The 24,211-nt window shown below is 43.4% G+C and overlaps 1 protein-coding gene across 2 annotated transcripts; it reads left to right on the top strand.

The window, feature by feature from the left end:
• Positions 1-1,089: 1,089 nt before the first annotated feature.
• Positions 1,090-24,130, top strand: RCC1 (regulator of chromosome condensation 1). 2 transcript variants are annotated; one of them, XM_030217778.1, is made up of 10 exons: positions 1,090-1,166; positions 4,665-4,748; positions 17,124-17,311; positions 18,422-18,601; positions 19,385-19,481; positions 19,599-19,721; positions 20,707-20,859; positions 21,253-21,372; positions 22,094-22,246; positions 23,117-24,130. In XM_030217778.1, exons 2-10 carry the CDS (start codon positions 4,673-4,675, stop codon positions 23,290-23,292), a joined length of 1,266 nt encoding a protein of 421 aa, XP_030073638.1. In that variant the 5' UTR covers positions 1,090-1,166; positions 4,665-4,672; the 3' UTR covers positions 23,293-24,130. The 2 variants fall into 2 exon arrangements, with proteins under 2 accessions (XP_030073638.1, XP_030073640.1); XM_030217780.1 differs by lacking the exon at positions 1,090-1,166 and adding an exon at positions 3,790-3,966.
• Positions 24,131-24,211: the final 81 nt, after the last annotated feature.

Genomic DNA, 24,211 nt, shown 5'->3' with positions numbered 1-24,211 from the left:
ACGGACCCCCACTGCTGTGACCCCCCCCTTCCGAGATGAAAGCACTCCCCCACTACCATCGCGTACCTGTGCTGATGGGGGACCCCAACCCCTGACAGCTGAAGTTCTCTGCTGCGCTGGGGCACTGCTTCATGAATGATCAGCTGTTGAAGTTTCTGTGCGTGCGTCTGACATCAGAACTTCGGATGTTGGGGGTTGGGGTCCCCCGTCAGCACAGGTACGCGACAGAGGCGGGGGAGTGTTTTCTTTGGGAAGGAGGGGTCCAAAATGCGGAGGGGGTGTGTCAGTGGCGTACCAACGGGCGGCGGTGGGGGCGGTCCGCCCCGCGTGCACGCCGCTGGGGGGGGGGGGGTGCCGCGTGCCTTTCATGCTCCCTTTGCCCCGGAACAGGTTACTTCCTGTTCCGGGGCAGAGGGAGCATGAACACGAAGAGCCGGCAGGCGCGGGACACCCCCCCCCCCAAGTGGCGTACACCCGGTTTTTCACCCGGGGGGGGGCGCTGCACCCGGGCGATGGGGCGCATCTGTGATACGCCCTGGGAGTCAGCCCCTGTAGGAAGGCCATTGGGGGGGGGGGGTGTTGAAATTGAAGGGATGGGGGAGTCTGGAACTCTGTGGGAGGGGCGTGAGGGGGCCTTGAAATGGGTGGGGGTGGGTAGGAGGCTGGGAGGCCTGTGTGGGAGTGAGGCTTTGGAGGGAACATAGTGAGACAGCAAGGGGTGGGGGATTGCCTTGCTAGCGCCCGTTTCATTTCATAACGAAACAGGCCTTTTTTATTTTTACTAGCATATATATATTTTTGCCATCTAGCAACGCTGGTGGTGCATGGTGTCGGTGTGAGCTTTGCTGCTTCAGCCTGGGCAGAAAGCAAGTGCGGGGATGCGCTAGGGGGAGGCGTTACTTAAAAGACCCTGGATAGGTAGTTGATCAACTCGCCCTCTGCTTTCCAAGTAACCTGCCTTTGTGACGTCACACACGGCACGAGTCCGCCAAGCCCTGCAAGTTTCCCGCCCTCCTCTTGTGACGCAACTCTTTCAAATCTCTAGCGTCCTGCCCCTCCTCTGACGTAACTTCCGGTTTCCGGCGAGGCGGGAGTATCAGAAGAAGGACGGTGCACACACACACACAGGCGAAGGAAAGTTGTGGTTTCGGTCGTGGCGACCTCGGGTAGGAGTTTGACGGAACGGAATGAGGGAGAGGTGGCGGGTCGCCGAAGGGGAGGGAAGAAGGCTGCTCGGCGTGTGAACCTCCTAACGCGTGTGGCTTGGGATCTGCACGCGCGGGGAGATGTAGTTCCATGTGGGGCGGGGATCGGAACGTCGTATTTGTGTCGGCTGTGGGGTAAAAGCTGGCACTGGATCAGCTGGTTCCGGTGACCTGGGATGAGGTTCGGTGCTAATAATGGGGTTGTTGTTGGGAACCTCCCTTGACAAAGGTAAAACACCTCCTTGTTAAGGGCAGGACCAACCAGTTCCGGTTCTCCTTCTGTTGCGTCTCTGGATTTCATGAACCTTAGATGTTAATGTTATAGTCATGTTTAGGTTGCAGTGAATTGTTTATGCTGTGACATAAAATTGATGTAAAAAAAATGGGCTTGTACCCTGCTAATGGAATGCAGGACAGTTTTTTCTTTTCAGCAGGGTTTTTTTTGAGGGGGTACTTGGGGGTACGGAGTACCGGCACTTTTTTCATTGTCTGCTAAAATTGACTCATGGCCCCAAGTTTTAATGAAAGAGTTCAGTCTCTACCATTGGAGCCGACTCTGTGGGTGCTTGAGCACCCCCAATATTGAGAAAATTCCTTGTATGTGTCCAGGGAGGGGTTATTTCCATTGAGCTTAGCACCCCCAATAATTTTGAAAAGTTGGCTCCTATGGTCTCTACACACCAATTCTACCTTGTCATAGATTCTGTGACTGGTTGCAGGGGGCCTGGCTATTGTGGGGTGGGTCCCTCAGTGATCACCCCACCCCTGAAGGGTGGCCTGGCATTTGAGTACCGGCACCTATTTTGCTAGAAAAAATGCACTGCTTTTCAGTAACTTAAGATTCAGACTTCTGTGTTCACGGGGCATACACGGGCCCATGGGCATAGCACACACTCTAGCACAAAATTAGCCCCAAATCCCTCCTGCCTTAACACCTCTGGTGGTTTATTGCCCCCCTCCCCCTTATATGGCAATTTGATCCCACCTGGTGCATCCCAATGAGGGTGCTGCCATTTTGCAGGTGATGGTACTGGAGGCAGGAGCGAGTGGGCATTGCTCCTGTCTTTTTTAAGGTATGAGGACGGGGAGCCTAGGAGGTGTCTTTGGATCCCACCAGACTACCAGTGATATGTGCACCCCCTGGTATTGGGGGAAGAGGGTTGGGAGGGGGCCATAAGCCTAGATTGTAAGCTCTTTGAACAGGGACTGTCTTTGTGTATGGTGTACAGTGCTGCGTTTGCCTTGCAGCGCTATAGAAATGATAAGTAATAGTAGTAGTAGTACCAGGAAGTTTTTTAAAATTGGGGGTCACTGCAGAAAGCCATCCGGGGCAGGGTGGTTGGCTTGGATTGAGAGAAGGGATGCCCACTGGATACCCACTCATCTCAATCAGTGATGCCCCAGACCTGGCAAAAAGTTTTCCTGTGTCAAACTTTTTTTTCGTATGGCTAAGAAATAATGATCATATTAACGTGCATTTTAATGTGGTCTGTAGTAATGGTTTCCATGTGCATTAACCTGTGCTCAAACCATTTCTGCATTGCTTTGGGGGGGGGGGGGGGGGGGGTAAATCCTGTGATAGAAACAGGTTAAACCAATAGTAATGCTTTCTGTGTGAGCCCTTCTGAAAACTGTATTGAGTTGCTAAATCAGATCATAGTAACTTAGTAGATGATGGCAGAAAAAGACCTGCACGGTCCATCCAGTCTGCCCAACAAGATAAACTCATATGTGTATACCTTACCTTGATTTGTACCTGCCGTATTCAGGGCACAGACCGTACAAGTCTGCCCAGCAGTACTGAAAACTGTATTGAGTTGCTAAATCAAAAAGCATTTGGAATTAAAAAGGGGTAGCTGATGATCATATAATAATACATTATTATTATTATTATGGTGGTAAATTCTTTAAAATGTTTACTATTATTTCGTCCCATTCCCATGTCATTCTCTGTCACTGCAATTTCACAGAACTGCTGATGTAGTTTAAAACCCTTTAGTGTCCAATGTTCCGTAATAAGCCATATGGGAACAGATTGATAGGAACGTTGGACACTAAAGGGTTTAACAGGGGATATCTTCAGTGTGTGAAACAAGAGTGGCAGGGCAAAGCAGCCAGCACCTGGCACAATGAGTAAGACAACTGGCCTGGGATTCCCGCCACCAGTGATGCTGTTTACCTGGCTGCTGAAACACGTTTCAGAGCAACTCACAAAACAAAACTTTCTGCCTCCAGCATGTTCTTCCCCAACGCATATAGTTTTCCCTTCACCCCTCCATAGAGTATTGCTGTTCTACTACTTAACATTTCTAGAGCGCTACTAGGGTTACGCAGCGCTGTACAAATTAACAAAAAAAGGACAGTCCCTGCTCAAAGGAGCTTACAATCTAATGGGTGGAATGTCAAGTTGGGGCTCTCTCTGTAGTTTTTATTTCCTACACACCCTTCTCTCATTTCAGTTCCACCAATAAGTGTCCATATCCATGCCCTTTAAGCCAGCTCTTTTCTCCTGGTTTTTAATCCTAGCAGACCATCCCTCGAAGCTTGCTGGCAGTACCACCTTCTCTTCTGTAGCACATGACTGTTAAGAAGAGGCTGTACATTGGAAGAATCATTATCATGGCTGGGCAACACTTTGTAACATTTTTGGATAAAGGTTCTTAAGAAGAGACTGGTCCAAAGGGTGACCAACAATTACTAGTCAGACTGGCACGTAGCAGGAAGAACTACAAATTGCTGTCACTCTGTTATTGATTGTAAAGTAAGCTAAATTTTACATAGAAGTTTTATGTGCTATTGGTCAGCTCACTGGCCCCTGAAGGAGAGGAAGGGATTGTAGAACTGATCAGTTGGTGTGGATAAGACTGGACAATGTCTATGGCAGTGATTCCCAAGTCCAGTCCCGGAGTACCCCTTGCCAGTCAGGTTTTCAGGATATCCAAAATGAATATGCATGAACTTGATTTGCTTACACTGCCTCTATTATATGCAAATCTTTCATTGTGGATATCCTGAAAACCTGGCTGGGAAGGGGTACTCCAGGACCGGACGTGGGGAAACACTGGCCTATGGGACTAGCATTCAGCAGGCAAAATCTGTTTACATTTAAGGATACCATTTGTCCAGCTAACTTTGAGGTGCTTTAACTGGCTTATCCGTTTAAGTTGGACTTGGAAGTGCGTAAATATATAGGTTATCAATTTGAGTATGACGGCTATGTTTTGCTGTCCTAATGAAACGGGAAAAGTTAGCGTAGGTTTTGTACTGTCTGGCGCTTGAATGCCTGCCTGCTCTCCTCCCAAACAGGTAACCTTTGGCTGAACATCAAGATTTCCATCCAAAAGTTATGCAAAGAATGGCCTCAGATTTTGAAAACCAAGCACTTAAGTGGTAACTCAAATTAACAGTATAAATCATTTTGAAAATTGACCGCTATATATGTGTGTTTCCTTTGAACAGAAACCAAAATGAGGGGAAAGAGGCCTTTGAAGCGGTCCCCGCCACTGGAAGATGCTCAAGCCTCTGAGGGCAAGAAAGTTAAAAGTGAGTATTTCAGAAACATTCCTTCCACAGCCTAGCAAAAAGTCCATTGCTTGCTCTATTGTAAGAAATCTGAAAGGCTTTGCTGGCATGCCACAGGTTAGACCTGTGAAGTAAGTATTTTACTGTCTCTGGAAGGGGTTTTCTTAGAGAGACAGATTTGTGCCCCCTGATTTAGTCGGTTGTCAGTGCTGCTTAAGCACACAATGCTATTTTTTATGTTTCAACTGTTTTTTATTATGAAAGAAATCAACATATCCACATCTTATAGACATTATAGAACTAATACAAGTATTTTTTTGTTCCTCCATTATCTTGTAACAGCATAATAAAACAATAATTATCTTACACAAGGATAGTGTGTTTCTTTTTCTTTCTCTGTGTGTTTCATTAATTTGTATTATCCATGAATTCAACAGAACATTGCATTATTGTCAACATCTAACATAACCAAATATTGTGCCACCTTCATTATCCGATATTAGTACAACAAATCCATTATTAGTTCCCACCATAGTATAATGTTGCATTCTTCCATCCTTATACCTACTATTTCCCTTTCCCCCTTCCCACCCTCCCTGCCCTCTTATTCTTCATGGTTCCCCCTGTAACCTATAAAATTCCCCATACTTTCCAGTATCGCATAAAGTCCACTCATAAGGTATTAATAATCAGACTTCGCCCTTTCTGCGTCATTTTTTCCAAGTAGCATCCCCAGATTTTAAGAAATCTCGTTTTTCTTTTATCATTTCCTTTAGCCTCTTTTGCTTCCCAAACCAACAATTGATGTACCTGATTACGCCAATGCCAGAAATTTGGCGGGTTGTGTGTAGTCCAGTGCTGCATAATACATTTCCTTGCTATCAAACATAATTTGCGCTTTAGCAATACTTTATCTGCATTTAAACTCGATTGTACCTCCTTCATATCCAATATGAGATGTAATGGATTCATATCTACTCTACTACATAACATACCTGTAAGATAGTTAGTTATTTGTCTCCAATATCGTTGTATTAATACACATTTCCACATCGCATGATAAATGGAGTTCTCGGCATTATGACATTTTACACAAAGAGCTGTTTCTATACCCCCTGCTTTATACAATTGAACCTGTGTAAAGTATGCCCTGTGTATCATTCTAAATGCACATTCCCTATAATCATTTCCCCCTATCAGGCATGGAATACTTTTGATTTGTGCCATTATATCCCAGGATTGCAAGTTCCTTCCCATATCTTTTTCCCATTTCTGTTTCAACAAAGTCATCTCCTTCGCAGGAGTTAGGCTCCATAGTCTCTGATATAATTGCGATATAGAAGGGGCATTTTCTGTAATTTCCTCAAAGAAGGTAATAATTTTATTACCTAACCTAATTATAAGTGCTTCTTTATTTAAATTTTGTATGTAATGTTTAAGCTGATAGTGCGCATAAGTATCTTGCCATCCAGGTTCCTCTTGATGAAGCAGCTGCGGCAGTGGCTTAATATCCCCATTCTCTCCTAGTACGTCTGCCAGGGTTTCCACACTTATCTTTCCCCAGTCATCAAAGATTTTGTTCTCCATTCCTGGTTGGAAGGCCGGATTCCCTCTAATACTTATTAACTCCGTTATTCTCGAGTCTCCGCCTAATAGTTTGCCTATAAATTTCCATACCTCTCTCATGGGTTTAAGTAAAATATTGTGCCTAATTCTAGGAGGAGTTTCCCCGCTCCGCAAATGCATTAGGGTAGTAAAGTGATATGGGTTAAATAATGCATCTTCCATCTCTATAGGTGTATAGTCGGAAGCATGAAATAATCTATCTCTCACCAGTCGCAATAAACATGCCATATTATAATATTTAAGATTGGGAATTCCCAAACCCCCCTGTCTCCATCCTCCCAACATGTATTTTTGTTGTATTTTAGCTTTTTTCTTAGCCCAACAGAATCTGAGCAGCATTCGGTATAAGCGCTTTATGTCTTTCTGCAACAGGGCTATTGGTAAGATCTGCAACATATATAACCATCTCGGTAAGATCACCATTTTAAGAAGGTTGATCCTCCCTATGAGCGAGAGTGTTAGCGTGCCCCATGATGCCAACTGTTGTGCTGTCTGTTCCAGTAATTTTTCAACATTTAAATGATATAGCTCTTTTGGTCTGGCCGGCAACTGTATACCCAAATATACAAAAGATTTATGTGCCTGCTTCAAAGGGAAATCTCCCCCCCATAACTCGTGTATGTCCACATTAATTTGAAGCGCTTCTGACTTGTCTATATTCAGTTTGAAACCCGAATAATCTCCATATTCTCTGAAAATTTGTAAAAGATTCTCTAGAGTATCTTTTGGCTTCGTAATAATCATTAACAAGTCATCCGCAAATGCAGCTATCTTAAATTCCTGATTTTTAATATGTACCCCTGTTATCGCTGCACAATCATGTATGTCTCTAATTAATGGGTCTAATTGAAGTGCAAATAACAGAGGCGACAAAGGACAACCTTGTCTAGTTCCCCTAGTGATCTGAATTTCCCCCGATATATTTCCATTTACCAGCACTTGTGCCCTTGGGTTATGATATAGTGCTCTAATTGCCTGCACAAAGGTGCCATTAAATCCATATTTCTGTAGCACCGAGTATAGAAAGGGCCATTCCACTCTGTCGAATGCTTTTTCTGCGTCGAAGCTGATCATCACAGCTTGTTCTTTGGAGTGACCTAGTCCTTCCAATGACGCCAAAATATTCCGCAAGTTTTTTGTACTTATTCGCCCTTGGACAAAACCCACCTGTGCTGGATGAATTAGATGAGGCAATATCCCTCCTAATCTTTTGGCCAATATTTTTGCAAATAATTTTGCCTCTTGATTAATTAGGGAAATGGGTCTATATGATGTAACCAACTGTTCATCTCGTTTTGGTTTAGGAAATACTACTATCCTAGCTAAATTCATATTATCAGACAAGGCCCCCTTCTCTATCCAGTCATTGAACATTTCAGTCAAGGTAGGGAGAATCGAGTCCCCCATCATCTTATAAAATTCTGCTTTAAAACCGTCTGGACCTGATGCCTTGCCTGATTTACTTTGTTTGATTGCCCATCCTACCTCGTCTTCACTAATCCTAGCATTTAGCCGCTTTCTGTCTCTACTTTGCAGCCTCGGAATGTGAACACCCTCTAAGTAAGACTCCCCCTGTAGCTCGTCTTGATCTGCCCTCTTATAAAGTTCTTGATAAAAATTTTGAAAAGCTTGTCGAATTTCTTTATTAGAGTGTATGAGTTTCCCATTTTTTTGTTTAATAGTTGTTATATTTCGGGAATTAACCTTAGATGCTATAAGTCGAGCTAAATATTTGCCCCCTTTATTCCCGTGCTTGTAAAGTTGAAAGCGATAGTAGGCCTGAGATTTCACTTCTCTCTCATGTAGTTTGGCATTTAAAGTTGCTTGTATGGTCAGAATCTCTTGTCTGATATCATTACTAGGGTTCATACCGTATTGGCGGTGTAATTTACCTAAAAGTTGTTCTAGTCTCATTATTTCTCTGTCTCTCATTCGTTTATAGTGCGTGACATAGCTAATTATTTCCCCCCGCAACACCGCTTTCGCTGCTTCCCAGTAAGTGCTGATCTCATCCACTGAGCCTTCATTAAAATGCTTAAATTCTGCCCATTTAGCATGTAAAAGCTCCCCAAATCTTGCATCTTTAATTATGTTGGAAACGTCCAGCTTTTTAGCAAGTCTTCATCCTCTCCTCCCTTCCATGTCATTCCGACCACTGAATGATCCGATATGACACAGGGATCTATGTGTACCTCAGTAATGTCTGTTATTATAGTTCGTGATACCAGCAGGTAATCAATTCTTGATGCTGACCCATGTGCTCTAGATTGGTGTGTGTATTCTTTCTCCATAGGATGCAAGGTGCGCCAGACATCTATTAAATCTAATATTTCACATAAATCCGGTAGACCCCTAGTATCTATTTTTCTTATCTCCTTAGGCGGATGCGATCTATCCATATTCGGGTCCCAAGTCATATTGAAATCTCCTCCCATCACTAGGGGCAAGTTTTCCAATTGAGTGATTTGGGAAAGCAATTTCTTATAGAATTTTAAATCTAACACATTAGGAGCATAGACATTTCCCAAAATTATAGTTTTTTTATTAATGGTTACTATGCTTAGCACAAATCTACCCTCTGGGTCTGAAATAGTTTTATGTATCTTGATTGCTAGCCCTTTCCGAAAAAGTATGGCTACTCCCCCTTTTCGACCCATTGCCGCAGCTGCCACACAATCTGCCACCCACCATTTGGCTAATTTGGCATGCTCCTCTGCTGACAAATGTGTTTCTTGGAGCATTGCAATATCTGCTCTTATATGTTTAAGATGGCGCAGTATTTTTGATCTCTTGATGGGGGAATGTATTCCCCCCACATTCCAGGATGCTACCTTAAGTAGTTATCATTCATATAGCGATTTTCCATCATCTGATTACCTTTTACTATCAAGAGTAGCCAGCCCAGCCTCCAACCACTCCTGTTCATACCCCATGTTCTCATTTTCATATTTATTTGCGTCTGTAGGTTACATTGAGTTACTCTCTTCCCCTTCCCCCCCTTACATTGTCTTGTAGTTATCTGTTCCCTAACCTCCCCCCTCTCCCCATTCCCCCCCATTAGCCCTCTCCTTCCCGTAGGAAGCAGGTCACTTTCAACGCTCCTCCTCCCATTATTTGTATCCGTCCCTTTTCTGCTCGTTCTTCCATTAATGATACATGTATGTGTGAGTAAGTATTACCTCTTTAACATTCAGTCCCCCAACACATTTGACATTTAGATTTGCCATTCTCTACAATTATTAAGCAAAAGCAGTATTATTAGTCATAAATAATCTTATGATTATCAGATTCTTTCAAACTAAGCTTGTTATACTTTTAAATCTAATGTAACTGATTTCAGGCTCTACGACTTATATGACCTGTAGTGTCAACTTGTTATCAACAACAGTAGTATCTTAACCTTATTATACTATATCTATTATAACATATTTTTATGATTGTGTGAGTATGTATTACCTCGTTATCATTCAGTCCCCCATCTCATTTGACTTTTAAATTTGCCAGTCTCTACAATTGTTAATCAAGAGTAGTATTAGTCTTATGAGATCTTAGTGTTGTCAGATTCTTTCAAACCTAGATTGTAATACTTTCAAATCTAATTTAACTGATTTCAGGCCTTGCAGCTTACATTATCTGCAGTATCAAATATCTAACAACAAAAGTAATATCTTAATATCCTTATACTATATCTATTATAACATACTTTCCTAATATCCAAGATTCTTGGCCACTTTTCATGCTTAAATCGTCCTTTCCTGTTATCCTGTTTGTGTTTCAATTGGCCCTCTAATGGTTTCAGTGTGCATTATGTCCACCTTAAATCCAATTTGTGTCGCTGTTCAGTGTGTCCATTGATAGTCTCTTTTATGTATCATCTGCCCCAACATCCTCTGTTTATAATTCTCATTTCAATTATAGGTCTCTTCTTTATACTTTTTTCTCAAGCATTTAGCGAAGTCAGTTAGAAAATGTCTTTTTTTCAGCAGTGCAATCCTTAGCTCTCAAGTTTCCGGCCTCTCTTCCATCTGTTGCACAAATAGTTTTGCTTCTTCCATAGTGGTAAACAATTTTGTGCCCGAAGAATGAATGATTCTCAACTTTGCAGGGTATAATAGCGCAAACTTAATCTTTTTATTCACCAACGCTGAGCATATCGATGAAAACTTTTTTCTTTGCGCCGCCACCGCCGATGAATAATCTTGAAAGCAAAGAACTTTGCGGTTCCCGCTGTATAGTTCTTTGCCGTTGCGCAGGGCTTGCAGTATGGCGTTTTTGTGACTGAAATTGAGAATTTTGCAGATGACTACACGTGGTCTTCCCTCCGCCACGTTCTTCGGCCCTAGTCGATGTGCACGCTCGATTCTTAGCGGCCCCAACATCTCAGGTAACTCCAGTTCTGCTGTGAACCACGTTTCAAGAAATTTGCTGAGTTCACGATCTCCTTGCCCTTCAGTTAGTCCCACAATTCGGAGGTTGTTCCTCCTCGACCTATTTTCTAGGTCTTCGAGTTTGTCGTCGTATGAGGTAATTGTTTTCTTCAGTTGATTTATCTCTGCTTCTAGTACAGTGACTCGGTCTTCCGTTTCACTGGCCCGCTGTTGATATTGCGCCATATCCGTTTGTATTTGGGCTATACTGTTATTAAGGGATTCCAACTTGTTGTCCAGGGAACTCAGTTTTTTATCTAATATTACCTCTAGCGCTTGTGTAACTTCTCCCACAATTTCCGCGGCCCAGGCGGACCCCACCTCCGACGTTCCCGGGCTCACCGGCGCCGCCATTTTGTCTCCAACTAGGCGAGTTTTTTCTTTTTCTTTTCTTGTGTTTTTTGTCGCCATTGCCGTAACCTTCTGCACTCAATCCGTTCACTGTGAGTTCGGCTATTGTTCGCTCTCAGTTAGCAGGATGTTAATCTTTGTTTGCAGCGAATTTTTGCCTAGATGTTTGAGGAGAAGGCAGGAGCGATCCAACTAGCGCCCACTCCCGCTCATAGCGTCACGTGACCTCTCCCAATGCTATTTTTTAAAACGTACAGTAAAGTCTCAGTTCTCCAGTGTAAACGGGAACGACCGTTTGTTGGATAAGTGAAAAGTCGCATAATAGGGAAAACAATGATAACCCCTCAAACAATGCATGAAGCGTCCTAGGTCTGAAACAAATTCTCGGGTGCGAAACTGTGCTACCCTGGAAACAGAAAGACACAATGATGATGGTGGGGAGAGGGGTCTGTCGGATATGTCGGATGTTTGGAATAGTGAAAGTCGGATAATCGAGACTGTACTGTATTAGAGCAGACCTCTTTATGCTCTTAGTTATGAACAATATATTTAAAATGACTTAGTTCTTCTGAAATACATCCGATGTTCAGAATAGAATGCTGTTTTGAAAGAGGTGGTGTTTTTTTTTTTGTTTAAGATTAGTTAAAACTTCTCCTTTGTTCATATAGCATAAGCTCAATAATGAGTTACGGATATGTAATTGGAATGAAATGGGTCTTGGTTTGGAAATTGTTGTCATGTGAGAGAGATCAACGGGGTCTTCAGGGAAGGAAGATTCGGACATTCAGTATGTTTTCCATTTTTCATCAGAGCACATAGCAAGAAATTTAATGAGTGGCTCAGCCTTGAGCTTGGGTTTTCCACCTGGGCAGTGTTTGAGGTGTTGGAAGAATATGTGTACATATATTGAATATAACAGCACATACAATCAAATGGTTGCACTAAATCAACTTTTCCTGTGTGGAAATGTTATAATCCCTTGGTTCTGTCCCTGAATGGCATCACTGTTTGTTTTTGAGTCCTGTGTGATTTATTTATATATATATATATATATATATATATCAGTATTTGCATGTGTGACGCTGCTGTCTGACAACCTGCTCCAGGGAGAGAACATTTATTTTGTATATTGGCTCTGTGATATACCAATAAAGGTTGTACTGGTTGCGCCAACCAAGTTTTCTCTCTTATTTTTACAGCCTATGAGGCTGTAGTGTTTTCCCTTCCTGTGGGGGCTAAGGGATAGTGAAAACACAATATATATATATAATAAAGTGCACGTTGGATAAGCGCATGCTCTGTTTAACTGCATGCCATACTTCGGTCCCGTTTTTGGCGACATCAGTTTCTATGGGGACAAACTTCGGTTTAGCGCACCACTGATAAGTGCAAGATTTGCTTATATGCATGGTTTAAGACCGCTCCTCTGCAGAAAAGACTCCGCATAAGCGCAGCATGGAATATGGAAGCTGATTGGCACGTGACAAAGGGGTGATAAATTTGAAATTTTATTGGTTAACTGGCACAGGCAGAATAAGCGAAAGAAAGTTGTTAAGAGTGTACACTGGAGTGGTCGTCGTCATCGCGCAACTGTAAGACTTTAACACTGGCTGAACGAATAAAGTTCTTAAAAAATTAGAAAACAAACAAAGTCAAGCATCTATTACTAAAGAATATGGCGTCAATCCCAATCAAATTTCACGTATCTTGAAGCAGAAAGATCAGCTTCTTGGAAGACTGGCAAAGCAATACAAATCCACACAGGAAACGTAAACGTGCAGGGAAAAGCTGAGGATGTAGAAGATGCTCTTCTTCGGTAGTTTTCTCAAGTCAGGAGTAGACAGTTTCCTGTCAGTGGTCCACTGCTTATGGAGAAAGATAACCAGCTAGCTGAAAGTCTTGGACTAACTGAATTCAAAGCCACTGTTGGATGGTTGGAAAGATGGAAGGAGAGGAACAGCATAAAATTCAAGAAACAGCATGGTGAAAAACAAGACGCTGATGACTTTGGTGCTGAAAATTGGGTTGTTTCAGTTCTTCCTACCATCTTGAATGAGTTTGCACCTCGTGACATTTTCAATGCTGATGAAAACTGTCTCTACTGGCGAGTGATTCCTGATGGAACATTTGCATTCAAGCAAGCCAAAACTACAGGAAGTAAAACGTCGAAGGACCGACTGACAATCCTCCTTTGCTGCAATATGGATGGGAGTGAGAAGTTGGAACCCCTTGTCATTGGAAAGAGCAAACAGCCCCATTGCTTCAAGAATGTTAAGCAACTTCCTGTGTCGTTCAAGGCTAACGCAAATTCATGGATGACTGGGGAAATTTGGAAGCAGTGGCTAAAGAAGTTAGACACTAGAATGCGGGCACAAAAGCGTCAGATTTTGTTACTTTGTGATAATTGTGCTGCACACAGTGATGATGTCAGGCTGTCTAATGTCAAGGTGATATTCCTGCCACCAAACACTGCCTCTCTGATCCAACCTATGGATCAGGGCATAATAGCCAATTTCAAACAACATTATCGGGCTCTTGTGCTACGTCGTCTGATGAGTGTTATGGATGACCAGACTGGCAAGGATAAATGTGCTGTTGAACTGGCTCGTAACCTATCACTGTTGGATTCCCTACATATGCAGAAAGAAGCCTGGAATCATGTTACACAGGCAATCATTGTGAACTGCTACAAGCGGGCAAGCTTTGTTAAGGATGTGGAGAGGGATGAAACAGATGCAGCTGTTGCAAACGCGTCCAATGAAGAGGTTATTGACATCCCAGCCGGTGTTACTGGAGTTTTATCACTACGTAGCTGTTGATTACGATCTACAACCAGCTGATGACAGCACTGATGTCGAGATATGCGCTTACATGCAGTCAATGGCTGATGATGAAATGAGCAGTGAGGCACATGCTGACGAAATTCAACAACCTGGAGAGTCTCAACACCGTGCGGGGCTATCTGGAGGCCACTGGATGTCACTGAATTCAGTTAGTCCAAGACTTTCAGCTAGCTGGTTATCTTTCTCCGTAAGCAGTGGACCACTGATAGGAAACTGTCTACTGCTGACTTGAGAAAACCACCGAAGAAGATCATTTCTACCTCATCAACTTTTCCCGCCTGTTTTCGTTTCCGTTGTGGATTTGTATTGTTTTGCCAGCCTTCCATAAGCTGGTCTTTCTGCTTCAAGACACGTGAAATTTGACTGGGATTGACACCATATTCTTTAGCAATCGATAACATACATAGTAACATAGTAGATGACGGCAGAAAAAGACCTGCACGGTCCATCCAGTCTGCCCAACAAGATAAACTCATATGTGCTACTTTTTGTGTATACCTTACCTTGATTTGTATCTGTCCTTTTCAGATGCTTGACTTTGTTTTCTAATTTTTTAAGAACTTCTATTCATTCAGCAAGTGTTAGTCTTACAGTTCCGCCGCGACGACGACCCCGGTGTATGTCCTAACGACATTCTTTTGCTTATTCTGCCTGTGGCAGTAAATTTGAAATCTCTTTGGTTGTCACGCGCCAATCGGCTTCCATATTCCATGCGCGCGTTTATGCGGAGTCTTTCCTGCACAGGAGCGGTCTTGAACCCTGCATATAAGTGAATCTTGCAGTTATCAGTGGTGCGCTAAACCGAAGTTTGTCCCCATAGGAATTGATGGTGCCAAAAACGGGACCGAAATACGGCATGCAGCTAAACAGAGCATGCGCTTATCCGACGTGCACTTAAATGGGAGTGCACTGTATATATGTTGAGTACAATACTTCGATTAGTTACAATTGCAATATTCATTGACCAAGCCCTAGTGTTTTGGCAGACCACGTACTTTGGAGGTGTTTACAGTGCACAGCTCTCCCAGCAAACTCTCGTAGTTCGGCTTCTCTTCAGAGCACACACTAGGTCACAATACTACTAATCGTTTTCTCTAGCTAGCATTACTAGATGTACGCAGCACTGTACACATATGCAGGTACTTTCTCTGTCCCTAGAGGGCTCACAATCTAAGTTTTTGTACCTGGGACAACGGAGGGTTAAGTGAGTTGCCCAAGGTCACAAGGAGCTGCAGTGGGAATTCAACCCAGGTTACCAGGATCAAAGCCCGCTGTGTTTTTGCCTGTTTCATATGCTTTTTATTAGGTAAGCTTTCCAGCTGATTCTTTTTAAAGGATGAGTTCATCCAGCGCTAATTTCATATGCTGTGCTTGTGGACTTGTAGTCCTATCGGTCTGCCCTGAACGTGACCCATGGGATAAGTACATAAGTACATAAGTACATAAGTACATAAGTAGTGCCATACTGGGAAAGACCAAAGGTCCATCTAGCCCAGCATCCTGTCACCGACAGTGGCCAATCCAGGTCAAGGGCACCTGGCACGCTCCCCAAACGTAAAAACATTCCAGACAAGTTATACCTAAAAATGAGGAATTTTTCCAGTCCATTTAATAGCGGTCTATGGACTTGTCCTTTAGGAATCTATCTAACCCCTCTTTAAACTCCGTCAAGCTAACCGCCCGTACCACGTTCTCCGGCAATGAATTCCAGAGTCTAATTACACGTTGGGTGAAGAAAAATTTTCTCCGATTTGTTTTAAATTTACCACACTGTAGCTTCAACTCATGCCCTCTAGTCCTAGTATTTTTGGATAGCGTGAACAGTCGCTTCACATCCACCCGATCCATTCCACTCATTATTTTATACACTTCTATCATATCTCCCCTCAGCCGTCTCTTCTCCAAGCTGAAAAGCCCTAGCCTTCTCAGCCTCTCTTCATAGGAAAGTCGTCCCATCCCCACTATCATTTTCGTCGCCCTTCGCTGTACCTTTTCCAATTCTACTATATCTTTTTGAGATACGGAGACCAGTACTGAACACAATACTCCAGGTGCGGTCGCACCATGGAGCGATACAACGGCATTATAACATCCGCACACCTGGACTCCATACCCTTCCTAATAACACCCAACATTCTATTCGCTTTCCTAGCCGCAGCAGCACACTGAGCAGAAGGTTTCAGCGTATCATCGACGACGACACCCAGATCCCTTTCTTGATCCGTAACTCCTAACGCGGAACCTTGCAAGACGTAGCTATAATTCGGGTTCCTCTTACCCACATGCATCACTTTGCACTTGTCAACATTGAACTTCATCTGCCACTTGCACGCCCATTCTCCCAGTCTCGCAAGGTCCTCCTGTAATCGTTCACATTCCTCCTGCGACTTGACGACCCTGAATAATTTTGTGTCATCGGCGAATTTAATTACCTCACTAGTTATTCCCATCTCTAGGTCATTTATAAATACATTAAAAAGCAACGGACCCAGCACAGACCCCTGCGGGACCCCACTAACTACCCTCCTCCACTGAGAATACTGGCCACGCAATCCTACTCTCTGCTTCCTATCTTTCAACCAGTTCTTAATCCATAATAATACCCTACCTCCGATTCCATGACTCTGCAATTTCTTCAGGAGTCTTTCGTGCGGCACTTTGTCAAACGCCTTCTGAAAATCCAGATATACAATATCAACCGGCTCCCCATTGTCCACATGTTTGCTTACCCCCTCAAAAAAATGCATTAGATTGGTGAGGCAAGACTTCCCTTCACTAAATCCGTGCTGACTTTGTCTCATCAGTCCATGTTTTTGTATATATGTATATATGGCATGTTTTCCAGGCACTCGGTTAGCAAGGGAGCATCAGTGTTCACTTGTATTAAAGTATTCAATGTCTGATATCAATCCACTCCTGTAGTACCCTGAAAATCTGACCGGTTTAGGATATCAGCAGTGAATGTGTATGGAATAGATTTGCATGAGAGAAATGTGCATGCAGTTTATTAGCAGATATCCTGAAAATTTGGTTGGCATGGGGGTAGGTTTGGGAGCACTGTGTGATTCTGATTCCTTGATAAATGTCTGATGTTTGGATTTCTACTCTGAATATTAATTAAGCCTCTTTGTTTCTTTGGTGTCTGTAAGTCTCGCATCCTTCACACAGGACCATCAGCGGCTTGGTGCTAACAGTGGGACAGGGCGATGTCGGACAGCTTGGCCTGGGGGAGGATGTCTTGGAGAGGAAAAAGCCTGCCCTCGTGCCGCTTCCAGAGGTGATGGTGCAGGCAGAAGCAGGTGGCATGCACACCGTGTGCTTGAGCAAGACGGGAAACGTGAGTTCAGCTCAGCAGGGGGCGTTGCTTCATATTTCAGTGTCTGGGTACAGGGAAGCTGTTCATGGGTGCGATTCTGAGATGCGCATGCCACTAAATTGGGTAATGAGCCAATTAACAGCAATAATTGGATGCTAACAATCAGTTGATAATTGGCACCAATTTTGGTGTGAGTGCGCATCTTGCTGCATGCTATTGCGTGCCCAAATACCATAGGAATGATTTCCCCCCATTCATCTGGGCCAAACCCTCCCTCAAGACCTTTAAATCCTTGCTCGAATCTTTTTACTTCTCCCAAGCTTTGGAACTCAGCAATAGTGATCCTTCTGTCTCCAGTGTTTGCTTTTGTTCTTATTCTTCTGTTTGACTCTTTCCTATCTTTAATGGATTTCTTTTCAGTCTTTAGTTGATATTGTAAACCGCCCTGACGTGTTTGTTCAGAAAGGGCGGTCCATCACATTTTAATAAACATAAACACAGCGTGTAACCCACAAGGGGGGTGTGGCCATGGGAAGGACATGGACGTTCCTTAGATTTGCACGCAGTTTTATAGAATGCTGCAGGTGTGCGCCTAAACTGAGCACCAGGAATTATACTGTGTTTCAGTAGGTGTTAACGTCCTGGTGCCCGTATTTGGGTGTGGAATCGGCCCCATTCTATGAAAGTCTGGATCTTAATTTAGCATTTCCATTAAATAGTTACATATCTTTAGGAATACCGTTGTCCCCCTGGTTTCTCCTCTGACATAATTTGGCTTTATTTTTTTCTCCCTCAGAGAGATTGTTGGTTCCTCAGCATTTAAAATCTTCATGGGGTTTGCTAATTTTGATTTAATTGTAAAAAGCTACAAGTAAACCGTGACAGATTGAGCTAGTCACATGCCTTTGCTACCACACTGGCCTGTATAGCAATCAACAAAGACAAACATTAACAGTATTGATCTACTGTTTGCATTGCGACCACCTTGTTTTCTGTGTAGCATCTCTGCAGTACAATATTTTATTGAGAATAGTGTTTTAAATGGGTGAAGGGAGGAGTGGTCTAAAAGAATTCTCCAGAATATATCTCCCCCCTAAGCTTATGCAGCATCTGCTTTCTGTTTCTTCTCAGCTCTATACGTTTGGCTGCAATGATGAAGGCGCCCTGGGCCGGGACACATCTGAAGAGGGATCGGAGATGATACCTGGAAAAATTGAGCTTCAGGAGGTGGTGGTGCAGGTGTCGGCGGGTGACAGTCACACAGCTGTGTTGACAGAGGATGGCAAAGTCTTTGTCTGTGGATCTTTTCGGGTATATTTGTCATTTGAGACTCTGGATTTCAAAGGCTCTTATTCTGTCTATAAATTAGCAAGCTAGAAGGCTTAGCAGAAATGCAGGATGTCTATGGATGGGACAACTCTTCAAAACATGCTGAATGTGGTACTTGATGCCTTCTTGGACATTTGAGGTCAAACTTTTGCAGAAGCTGTGCTGTTGAGCAGCTGCTCAGACTGGATTTTTGATATAGGATGTGGCATTTCAGTGTGTGGCCCCCTGACGCAGGCAGAGCACCACGAAATACATCCATGTCAGGTCATGAATCTTGGACAATAGAATAAATATTGGAACCAAGGTTTCTTCCTGAGTTGTTGTACATTTCCTCCTCTTGGTCATCACTGCTCTTTTGACAGCTTAATATTGCATTTTCCATGATTATTGTGCTAATTGATCTTTCATGGATTCCTTTTGCTGACAGATGCCTATACCTTGGTACCTAAGGATAATTGTCTGGTTTGTGTCTGCAATCCATGTGCTAGAAATCTGGGTTATTGTCTATTAATACTTACAATTGCTATATATTTCTATCAGTTTTACTTAATTGTGATACTGAGTGACAGAATGGATTGTGCCCATTTGGATCTACTGGATACTTCCAAGAGATCTGAATCGATCACTGTCGGAGACATGATGCAGGGCTCAATGGACTTCTGGGCCAGCCTAGCATGACACTTACGTTCTTCTATATTTTCTCTCTCAGTGGTGGCTATCAGTGCGATACTTTCTATGCTTGTTTTTCTTTCTTGTCACTCTCAGGATAACAATGGCGTGATCGGATTGCTGGAGCCCATGAGGAAGAGCACAGTCCCTGAGCAGGTTCACTTGGATGCGCCTGTTGTTAAGATAGCGTCTGGTGAGTCAGGACTCGTGACTACAGTAGCAGCCCGGAGGGGGTTGGGGGGGGAGCTTAACCTCTCATTACCCAGTTGCAGTTAAGGGTGGTGTCGTCCTTTTCCCTTTGTCCTATCAGGAAATGACCATTTGGTGATGCTGACCATAGATGGCGAACTTTATACTTCGGGCTGTGGAGAACAGGGACAACTGGGAAGGGTTCCTGAGTGTTTTACCAACCGAGGAGGAAGACGAGGATTGGGTAAGATGTCCCGCAATACACTTGGTAGAAGAAAAGTTGGGAGTCATGGTTCACCAAACTTATTTGCCCATCTGGCCAGTAAGTGAAGAAAATTGCTGAGCAGCCCCTCCCCCTTAAAATTCAGATCTACTAGGTTTATGTCTGAACTGGTTAGATTGCAATTTCTTTTAACCTACTCTTACAGGGTGAACTGCTCAGAAAATAGAACATGAGTAGCCATACTAGGTCGGACCAGTGGTCCATCTAGCCCAGTATTCTGTTTTCCTAACGGTGGCCAAGAAACCCAAATCGTGGCAGAGATTGTTAGCTTCCAGTAACTGTCTAGGACCATCGGACAGATGCCTAGCAGTTCATCCTCCGTTTACACGGGGCTGCAGTGATGTCTTTGTTGTGGGGTTCTCACCTGGACTCTTAGCAGTGTCTGCAATTGACAGTTCTTGACTGTCTGAAACAAAGGAAGTTGTGGAGACTATGTATGTGGCCAGATACATGCTCTTTTGTACTGCAGTTGTGAATATTAATTAAGCACTTTCATTAAATACGTGCATATATTTTAGGAACCATCAACCTTCCTGGGCTTTATACTTCAATGATACACATTTGTTGACCATTCCCTAGATTAAAGATGACCTGTTTTGCCGAGAAATATGCTTGCTTATGCATTCTCCGTTGTGGGATTTTCTGAATGGAATCGCCTTCCAGTTGCCTTAAGGGTGAAAATAGCTTAAGACCAGCTTAATGGCCTTTCTTAGTTAGTGAGATGAGCGGGAGTTTTTGTGGAAAGTAGTGGCTTGGTAAGGGCTTGTAGGTGACAAAACATTGGGGGGGGGGGGGGTTGGTTAATTTTTGTATTTTTATGAATTTTTTTTAATTTTTTTGTAATCTGCTTAGAAGTGGGCTGATAATGCTTTTAAATAAATCAATAATTTCCCTGTTGTTTCCTCTTTGCTGTGAGCCAACTATGGCTTTATTTTCTCTCCCTCAGAGCGATTGCTGGTTCCCCAGCCAGTTCACCTGAAAGGCAAAGGCAACAAGCGGGTGGTTTTTCAGAATATCTTTTGTGGGGCTTACTTCACCTTTGCTGTTTCCAAAGAGGGTCATGTCTATGGCTTTGGCCTTTCAAATTATCACCAGCTGGGTGAGTTGTTAGAAAATGCACCCTTTTATCTTGAAAACGTAGTAATTAATAAATACATTATCCACGTAATGCTGGAAAGGTGTTCTGACCGTGAGTGTTCCGGTTCATGGAGTCACCAAATGACTGTAATATGACTGCACAGTATTTGACAAGGTTTCTTTGAATTTTGCTCTTCAGGTTGATGATTTTGTTTTTCTTGTTTGTGTATTCGATTTGCTGTTTGGTATGCCACAGCAATTTATTTTGTGATTATTCTGTTGAGTTTCAAGTTCATTGACTTGTCTTTAAACACCATAAAGGTGAAGCCTGTAACTGGATAGGACTGATTGAAAGACTGCAGAAGCAATTATCTTGTTCTCCTTGGTTCTCACCAGTTGTAAATTTCTGTTGTAGGTACCAAAGGCACCAACTCGTGTTTTGCCCCGGAGAATCTGACGTCGTTCAAGAACTCCACAAAATCCTGGATTGGATTTTCGGGTGGACAACACCACACTATCTGTCTGGACTCGGAAGGTGAGGGGCAGGGGCATGTCCTATGCTAAGTCCTTGATTCTGGGACTTGGGGGACTCTGTTAAAGAGAAGAACCAGGGATGCCAGGGTTTAAATCTCAGATATTGGTAGTGACCCTGGACAAGTCACTTTATCATCTGTTGCCTCGGGTAAAAACTCAGTGGGAACAGGGATATATGTACTTCTGTCAGATATTTGAGTGTAGTTCCTTTCTACAGCTTGCTGTAGATTTGGAGGCTGATATTCATTGGGAGCTGACCTGGTAAGAGAGATTCCTATACAGCTATCGCCTGCTGACCGGGTAATCCCTGGATTTTCAGCAGTACATAAGATAGAACCTTGATGGTTTCCCTGGAATCACACTGGCATTATCTGGTTAGTACTGGATCGGGGTGCGGGTGAATTATCGGTGGTGACCCAGTAACGTCCTGCAGGCTGACCACTGCCTGGATAGTCAGTACTGCTAGCTGAACGTTACCTCCTTGGATTTTTATTGAACATTGGTTTGTGCGAACCCCTTTCTTTTCTTCTCCACTGTAAAATCAGGCCTTTAAGGTGTATATGTTTCTGTTCTTGTACTTCGCTCTCAGTAGGAGAACCTGTTTTATGAATATTTAATTGATCCGACGATCCCAGTGTGTGTCGAGGGGTAGGAGAAAAAGGAGAAATGCAAGTTGTGAAAGAATCAGATTTAAAGAATATTCCATCCTATGCCTGGTACAGGGAAAGCTTACAGTTTGGGAAGAGCGGAATATGGTCGTCTGGGTCTCGGAGAAGGAGCAGAAGAGAAGAGCAAGCCTACGCTAATTCCAGGACTGCCGAGTATTGCATCCGTTGCTTGTGGAGCATCCGTCAGCTATGCTGTCTCCAAGGATGGTAAGGTTGGGCAGTGTCCTAGGGGTGAGGGACGATAGGAAAACACAACTCGTTCCAGTCTGTTCTTCATGCTGGAGTTGGCAGTGGTTCATTCTTTATTGCAGTCACATTCTTTACTGATGATCAATCTGATTGATTTAACATCTTGCCATTCCTAATTCAGGGCTTCCCAATCATGCCCATTATGAATATGCGAGAGAAATATTGCATATCACGGGACTTCAGTATTTGTACATCCCTGGGGTCAGAGGAACAGGTTTGGGGAATTTTTAACTAATGCTTCCTTACTTATCTCAGTTGATATACCGCCCACTGTTAGTTCAGAGCTGAGTCCCCCCCCCACACAGTCTTTACACTTCATTCTCTACCTGCTTTACATGCTGGAGGATTTGGTAAAGGACAGTAATATGACGGAGTTAAAAAAAAACAAAACTGGGCCAAGTTCCTGGTAAGACAGGTCTATTAACAACTATTAGCCAAGTAGATGGGTTTTTCTACCTCTTATTTCTGGGATGAGTAACATGGAACGATCTGCTTTGTACTTCCAGATGACTTGGATTGGCCACTGTCGGACAGGTTCCTGGGTCTGATGGGCCAATGATTTAACTAGCCCGGCATGACTCGTGTTTTGTTATTATGTCTCTCTGCTCTTCTTCAATCTGAACAGTGAATTACTACAGCTTTATTTTGTGTGTGTGTGTGTGTGTGTGACTGACTTCTAATCCCAGCTCATCCCTTCTCCTGTGACTCCTAAGCATTGCAAAGTCACCCCCTTTAACCGTAGAACTCCTTCTATGCTAATTCCCGGCCTCCAGAATGCCAGCAGCTTTTATTAAACTTTGAAGTTTTGGTACTCTGCTTTACTCGCAGGTCGAGCATATGCCTGGGGCATGGGCACCAACTATCAGTTAGGAAATGGAGAGGAAGAGGATCTCTGGAGCCCCTCTGAGATGTCTGGCAAGCAGTTAGAGAATCGTGTTGTTTTATCTGTGTCCAGTGGGGGGCAGCACACAGTCCTGCTAGTGAAAGACAAAGAGCACAGCTGATGAACTCGTGGTGACTCTTGTCAAAAGGACTGGCTTGGGGGGGGTTTTAAATTTTACAATGCATTGTCACTGTTCAGTGTGGAAAAATTCCCTCGCTACACAAATGGGAAAAAAAAGAAATCCAACTCCAAGCAGCAGATTCCAGAGGCATTTTTAATATCTGCTAATACACTAATGCATTTTGAGACTCATAAGTGTTTTACTCCCTCTTGCTTCCCTCCGTCCTTCCTTCTTCCTCTTTGTTTTTAGATTTCTGATTAGATATTCTCTCTTTGAGAGAGCAGCTTCTCTCCCCCCCCCCCCCCCCGCCTTGATCAACCTTCTCAAGCCCAGCATGGATCATTTTGGTAAAGCCACAATTTACAGAAAGATACACTTGCAAAATCCCCAGGACTGAAAAGCCATACAGACACTGCCCTCATTTAAATATCTGCCCCTCTCACATTGCCTTGCAATTAATGGGGGGTTTCAGGGATAATTCAGTTGTTTAGGGGCCTATATGGCTGATTCCTGGAGGATGATTATATATATATATTTTAAACTGTTTGGAGTCCCCCCCCCCCCCCCCTTCCCTTGAGAGCCCTAATCTTGTGCATTTACTCAATGGCAGCAACAGAGTGTTTATGGTGGATCATCCCATAGCTTTAACCAGAGCATTTAAACAGGCTCAGGAGCTGTCCGTACAGATTTGAATGACTGCTGTGAAGCTCTGCTCCAAGACTGTCAATGGAACAGCGTGTGGAAAGCTAAAGATGCAGTTCTGCTACCTGCCTGGGGTTTGGTTGCACGCTGGATTTGATCTGAAAGCATTTGAAGAGTTCAGGACTTTGCTCTAAAGGATCTCTGATAACGTCTTTGTGTTCTTTCTTGATTTTGATCAGGCATGACAGACTTTTTTTTACTGTTTTCTGGTGTGTTA

This window comes from Microcaecilia unicolor, chromosome 11, assembly GCF_901765095.1.
Source record: "Microcaecilia unicolor chromosome 11, aMicUni1.1, whole genome shotgun sequence".
Lineage (NCBI taxonomy): Eukaryota > Metazoa > Chordata > Amphibia > Gymnophiona > Siphonopidae > Microcaecilia > Microcaecilia unicolor.
Note: the sequence above shows the minus strand (reverse complement) of the source record. Positions and strands in the feature narration are given on the sequence as shown.